The following is a 6995-nucleotide window of genomic DNA, read 5'->3' as shown; positions in this document are numbered from 1 at the left end:
GTTGGGAATGTGATAGGTGGAAAGAGGTCAAGGTGAGGGTGATAGGTCGGAGTAGGGTGGAGGCGGAGAGGTCAAGAAGAAGACTGCAGGTCAGGAGGGCGGTGCCGGGCTGGAGGGATTCGGCTGAGACAAGGTGGGGGGAGGGGGGATGAAGAAACTGGTGAAGTCCAAGTTCATCCCCTGTGGTTGGAGGGTTCCCAGTCGGAAGATAAGACGCTCCTCCTCCGACCGTCGGGTTGTTGTGGTTTGGCGGTGGATGAGTCCAATGACCTGCATATCCTCGGTGGAGTGGGAGGGGGAGTTGAAATGCTGTGCTACAGGGTAGTTGGGTTGGTTCGTGCGGGTGGCCCAGAGGTGCTCTCTGAATCGCTCCGCAAGTCGGCGGCCTGTCTCCCCAATATAGAGGAGGCCACACCGGCTGCAGCGGATGCAGTAGATGATGTGGGTGGAGGTGCAGGTGAATCTGTGGCGGATATGGAAGTTTCCTTTGGGGCCTTGGAGAGAAGTGAGGGGGGAGGTGTGGGCGCAAGTGTTGCACCTCCTGCGGTTGCAAGGGAAGGTGCCGGGAGTGGTGGTTGGGTCGGTGGGGGGTGTGGATCTGACAAGGGAGTCGCGGAGGTAGTGGTCTCTACGGAAAGCTGATAGGGGAGGGGAGGGAAATATATCCTTGGTGCTTGGGTCTGTTTGGAGGTGGCGGAAGTGACGGCGGATGATGCGCTGTACATGGAGGTTGGTGGGGTGGTAGGTGAGGACCAGTGGGGTTCTGTCCTGGTGGCGGTTGGAGGGGCGGGGTTCAAGGGCGGAGGAGCGGGAAGTGGAAGAGATGCGGTGGAGGGCATCGTCGACCACGTCGGGGGGGAAATTGCGGTCCTTGAAGAAGGAAGTGGAGGGCTTTGAGTCCTTCGTGATGGGGGATGGAGGTGTACAGGGACTGGCTGTCCATGGTGAAAATAAGGCGTTGGGGACCGGGGAAGCGAAAATCATGGAGCAGGTGGAGGGCATGGGTGGTGTCCCGAACGTAGGTGGGGAGTTCTTGGACTAAGGGGGACAGGATGGTGTCAAGGTATGCGGAGATGAGTTCGGTGGGGCAAGAGCAGGCGGAGACAAACCTTCGTGATGGGGGATGGAGGTGTACAGGGACTGGATGTCCATGGTGAAAATAAGGCGTTGGGGACTGGGGAAGCGAAAATCTTCCTTCGTAATCATTCTATTAGCAGATTGGTTTCTATAACAATGACATTAGGACAGTTGCTCTTCATCTTTATTAACGAAACAGATGACTGCATTGAGAGAAACTATCACAAGACAGAAGATTTGAAAGAGGGCTAGGGCTTTGGATTAGAAAAACAAATGATTATTTGGAAGAAGTTAAGGGTGAAAAAATGGGCAGACACAGAATGTAAAATATGAATCACCTTGCAGGGCTGGGAATTTACAGCTGTTGAGCAGGAGAAAAGTTAAAGTTGTACATGAAACAAATAGCTCAACAGTATCTCGAAGCCATAGTGAAGACAAACATAGTCCAATGATATTTTATGCACTTCTGGTGTCTTATGCATTCTTCTCCATTAATTAGCCCTGGGATTTTCCTCCCAATTGAAATGCAAATTATTTCTCCTACAATTTGACTAACATGTTTATGGAATGGGCCCTGGAACACTCTAATACTGTTGTAAATTTGTTCTACTAGCTTTTTTATATATACTTACCTCAATGAGGTTTTTAGCTTTGAATACATCAGCAATTTCATATATTAGGAGATCATCTTTAGTTCTGCTAATTCCATCAATGTGCACGTGCTGAACTACCACCTAGAATGGGAAAAAGAGTTTATGACCTGACAAGTATTTCAAATTGAGAATTCTTCTAAACTTAAAATAGGCATGTATAAATTCAACTTTAAAAAGCTAATTCCCTCGAGCAGAACCCAAACATGACGTACAATAAAATTTATTTAATAGGGCTTAGCAAGAAAAAAAAGACCAAGGATTAACCAAAAAATCCAATCAGACAGTCTTGACTAAATTCAGGAATTTAGAACGTATCAGTGGATTGGAAAGAATGACGTTCTCTAAGTGATTTAACATGTATTTAATATTGATACATGTGCCAGTAATAATACCCAGTACTAAAACCAAATTAAATTAAATCACTATGTTACCAGACACTCAACTGAGCAATGTGAATACCTGTCATATGCTACAGTTAAACTTTGATTGGCTGGATCTGATAGCAGTGGCAACAATGGTGGAAGGTGCATGGGGTTCTCTGAACACATACAGTCTTCCCCATTTCTGGGTCAAAACAAGGAAACTCCACATTACACTTTGAATGTTACAATATACAGCTTCGCGAATGGAGAAAATGACAAGTCATTAAGAAGTCCCATATACAGATTATCAACACAATAACAGAAGTCAAAAAGTGATTAGAAGTCAGTCGGATAGTTAAAGAGTTTGAGCTAAAGTTTTAAAGTACACGTGAAATTCAGACAGTTTCTTCCATTTTAAGACATAATCTTGGGTTCTTCAAGCAGAATCAATACAGTATTATAGCTGGGAAACTCTATATTTAAACCACATATTTCTGCTTTGTTAATCACAACCTAGCTGCATGGTTTTGATGTAAGATCTGATGCTAAAGAGATACTGTTTAAAAGGAGGCTTCTGACCTAGATTTGAAATTTATACTAACTGTCAATTCAGATACATAGTTCTGCATACTTTAAGTACTACAATTCTGAACAATTAGAATACAAGTTCGTTCAACATTGTTATAGTCATGCATAAGTAAATAAATTCATGTAAAAAAGTGCAAATATGAGAATGAGGACAGAGCAATTCCAAAAGGGGATTTAGAATAAAAATAAAGATCGGCAAACAGTGGAACTTTGAACCAAACAGAAAAGGCTGAAAGTTATGATACTCCAAATGTATAGCTCATTGCCTGAAACACATTAGAAAATCTGATGAAGTGATGAGCAAGAGGGAAAACAACTCCTTCTGAAACAAACACCGGAATTAATTCCATGCTGCATCAGTATTCGCTTCCAGAATAAAACCATACAATGTAGGAGCAGAAGTAAGCCATTTGGTAGATCGAGTCTGCTCCACCATTCAATGAGATCATGGCTCATCTGATAATCCTCAACTCAACTTTTCTGCCTTTTCCCAACAACCCTTGATTCCTTTACTGATTAAAAATCCCTTTATGTCAGCCTCAACTGACCTAATGTTTCAGTCTCAAAAGTCATCTAAGATCAAGAATTCTACAGATTCACTAAGCTCTGCAAGAAGAACTTCCCTCTCAACTGTGTCTTAAAAGTGCGATCCCTTTTTCTGAGATTGTGCCTTCTGATCCCAGATTGCGATTCATGGACAAGGACTCCCAAATTCCTCCGCTCTTTTACGTTTTACAGTGTTTTTCAATTCAAATAATATTCAGTTCCTCTATTCTTCCTGACAAAGTACCTAGCCTCACATTTCCCCATACAATATTCCAACTGTCAAGTTTTTTGCCCACTCATTGAACATGTCTACAGCCCTTTGTGGACTGTGTCACCCTCACCACTTGCCTTCCAACCTATCTTTGTGTCATCCACAAAGTTAGCGAGAGTACATTTACTTCTCTCATTCAAATCACTGATATATATTTTAAACAATTGTTACCCTAGCACCGATTCTTAGGCAGAAAACTAGTTACAGTTAGTATCCTGAAAATTCATCAACTCTGTATGTTAATTAGCTAATCCTCTAGTCATGATAAACCATTACCTCCACCAACATGGGGCTCTTACCTTGTTAAGTAGCCATCTAAAAATCAAAAGAAATCACATCCATCGCTTCACTTATCTATCCAGCTGGATACCTCCTCAAAAGTTTCTAGTAAATTTGTCAAGCATGATTTTCCATTCTGACTCTACTTGATCATAACTTGCATTTATAAATGCTGTGCTCTTACATCCTTCATGATAGACTATAACATTTTCCCAATAACAGACATGAAGCTAACTGGCTTCTTGTTACCTCATTTCTATGTCCTTTCTTTTGTCAATGTAGGTGTAACAATGGCAATTTTCCCATCTTCTGGGACTTTGAGAATCTAACAAGCGTCAACTTGAGGTCATAATAAAAACTGAATTGCCCACAGACACAGAAACTGAAGCGGTAAATTTCAAAAATCAATAAACCATATTGATTAGCTTGTCATTTTAGAATTTAACTAGCAATAGCTAACTCAAAGTCATTTAACAAAAATAAATCCAACATTTTGTATGTGGTTCAGAATATCTAGCATGCATCTATCATGCAGGCTTGACAAGCTGTTAGCAAGAAAAAAAGTCTAGGTTTAAAGGTACAATTGCCTGAATCTCTCAGGCATTACAAACAATGCTGAAAGGCTATAGAAACAGCAAAAATACCATCAGGATAGTTGTCAAGAAGAGTCACTGGACTTTGTCTTCACTCCATAGATATTGCTGGACCTTCTGAGTTATGGCAGCAATGTGTTTTTGTTTCAAACCACTAGGTTGATTGGTGACTTGAAGTGCTGATTTCTCAGACTATTTTCTCCATGAATCAACCCAGGGCTTTTTGCTTCCAGTGCTCTGCAGACCAAGACTCCCAACTTATATTCTAGGTGAGTTTCACAACTTGCTTCATCTTGTGATTTATTTGAATAACTCACCATGTTATCACTCGTCTGTCCTTTAGCACACAGCAGACATTGCTAGCTGAGTGAAAACACAGACAAAATCTCACAACATATGGTCATAACCAAAGCTGTTTTAACTAAAGCAAAAGATTTAAAAAAAAAGTTTCTCACCCTTTTATTTTCTAGAACCTCTTGTTTGGTTTCAGGTTCCACTTCAACTGTTTCCAGTTCATCCACTGAAGGTGATAAATTCGGTCCACTCACTGGAAGAGGCTCCAAGCTCTGAAAGATATTGTATATATTTCTCTTTTATTCTCTAGTGTTCTAAATGCATACTTGCTAGATACAGTAACATGGAAAAAAAAATGAAGTCAAATGGGTCAAACACAACTCTTAAAAACTTCAATACCAGTAGTTTGCTTCTTACCCTTAGTCTGTGCTGCACACATCGAGATTCAATGAATAAAATAATTTGGTCTTGTTAGATCTAATGCTCAAAATAGTTCCCTAGACCAAAAGGGTCTGGAAAAACAAAAGTACGCATTTCTAGGAAGCATGAGCCAGCAAGAATGACAATGGATCTATAATCAGTTCATGTCTAAAATGTTAATAATAAGGGAAAGATCTTAAAACATATGATCAATTATGCAAAATGTATTTTTTTCCCCAAATGTTCACTGGGTTTCTCATTGGGTAGAGAAGGCGCAGGTCTGAGAACACACAGTGAAAGTGTAAATGCCAGACATAATGAGCATATTGTTAAAGACTGCTGACAAGTAACATACATTTCAATGGTGAAACTGTTTGAGATTTTAAGGCATACATTTTATTCAAAGGTAAAACAAAACCAATCATGGTATTTTGGGAAATGCAGCAGCTTTGAACTCAAGGTACAGAATAAACGTGAGGAGGATCATGTGAATCACAAAATGCTAGCACCTAAGTTCAACGGGTAAATAGGGAAATCAAATGGAATATTGACCTTTATTTCAAAGGGATTGAAACAATAAAAGGGAGGTTTTGCTCAAACTGTATGAGGTACTAGCCACAACCGGAATACTGTGAAGCATTTTGGGCATTTTGTCAAATGAAAAGTAAAATGGCATTGGAGACAGTTCACAGCAGGTTCACTAGATTGATACCAGTATGGATGAAAGATTATGCTTTATGAGGAAAGGTTAAGTAGATTGTGCCTGCACTCTTTGCAAAGAGAGTAAACCTTCTAGAAACATAGAAGATTTTTCATGGACTTTGAGTACATGTGGAAAGTTCTGATTCCCCTGGGAGAGTTGAGAACCAGAGGGTATAACCTCAAAAAAAAGGGATTGCACATTTAAGATACAAATGTGAAGGAGTTTTCTCTCTCAAAGGGCTCCAAATCCATGGAATTATTTATCATAGAGGGCTGCTAAGGCTGGGTTGTTCAGTGCATTCAAGGCTGAGATAGAGAGATTTTTAATCAGTTAGGGAATCAAGGTCATCTGGAAAGGCAGGAAACGGAAGTTGAGGCATATCAGATCAATCATGATCTCACTGAATGCCAAAGCAGATGATGAGTTGAATGGAGAAAGTGAGGTCTGGAGATGCTGGAGATCAGAGCTGAAAATGTGTTGCTGGAAAAGCGCAGCAGGTCAGGCAGCATCCAGGGAACAGGAGAATCGACGTTTCGGGCATAAGCCCTTCTTCAGGAATGAGGAAAGTTTGTCCAGCAGGCTAAGATAAAAGGTAGGGAGGAGGGACTTGGGGGAGGGGCGTCGGAAATGTGATAGGTGGAAAGAGGTCAAGGTGAGGGTGATAGGTCAGACTGGGGTGGTGGGCGGAGAGGTCAGGAAGAAGATTGCAGGTTAGGAAGGCGGTGCTGAATTCGATGGATTTGACTGAGACAAGGTGGGAGGAGGGGAAATGAGGAAACTGGTGAAATCAGAGTTCATCCCTTGTGGTTGGAGGGTTCCTAGGCGGAAGATGGAGGCGCTCTTCCTCCAACCGTCATGTTGTTGTGGTCTGGCTATGGAGGAGTCCAAAGACCTGCATATCCTTGGTAGAGTGGGAGGGGGAGTTGAAGTGTTGAGCCACAGGGTGGTTGGGTTGGTTGGTCCGGGTGTCCCAGAGGTGTTCTCTGAAACGCTCCGCAAGTAGGCGGCCAGTCTCCCCAATATAGAGGAGGCTACATCGGGTGCAGAGGATGCAACAGATGATGTGTGTGGAGGTGCAGGTGAATCTGTGGTGGATATGGAAGTTTACTTTGGGGCCTTGGAGGGAGGTGAGGGCGCAAGACTACAGCTCCTCCCACCCTGCCCCCTGTAAAAACGCCATCCCATTCTCCCAATTCCTTCAACTCTGCC

At 42.1% G+C, this 6995-nt stretch overlaps 1 protein-coding gene across 1 annotated transcript in view; it reads right to left on the bottom strand.

The window, feature by feature from the left end:
* Nucleotides 1-6995, bottom strand: part of LOC122559551 (sorting and assembly machinery component 50 homolog) — a 47902-nt gene that overhangs the window by 36968 nt on the left and 3939 nt on the right. Inside the window, exons 2-3 of the mRNA XM_043709206.1 lie at nucleotides 4825-4935; nucleotides 1710-1811 (exon numbers count right to left, since the gene is read on the bottom strand). Coding sequence (XP_043565141.1) covers nucleotides 1710-1811; nucleotides 4825-4935 — 213 coding nt within the window. The remainder of the gene's footprint in view (nucleotides 1-1709; nucleotides 1812-4824; nucleotides 4936-6995) is intronic.

This window comes from Chiloscyllium plagiosum, chromosome 19 (genome assembly GCF_004010195.1).
Source record: "Chiloscyllium plagiosum isolate BGI_BamShark_2017 chromosome 19, ASM401019v2, whole genome shotgun sequence".
NCBI classification, from domain to species: Eukaryota; Metazoa; Chordata; class Chondrichthyes; order Orectolobiformes; family Hemiscylliidae; genus Chiloscyllium; species Chiloscyllium plagiosum.
This window is presented reverse-complemented; position numbering and strand designations above follow the sequence as displayed.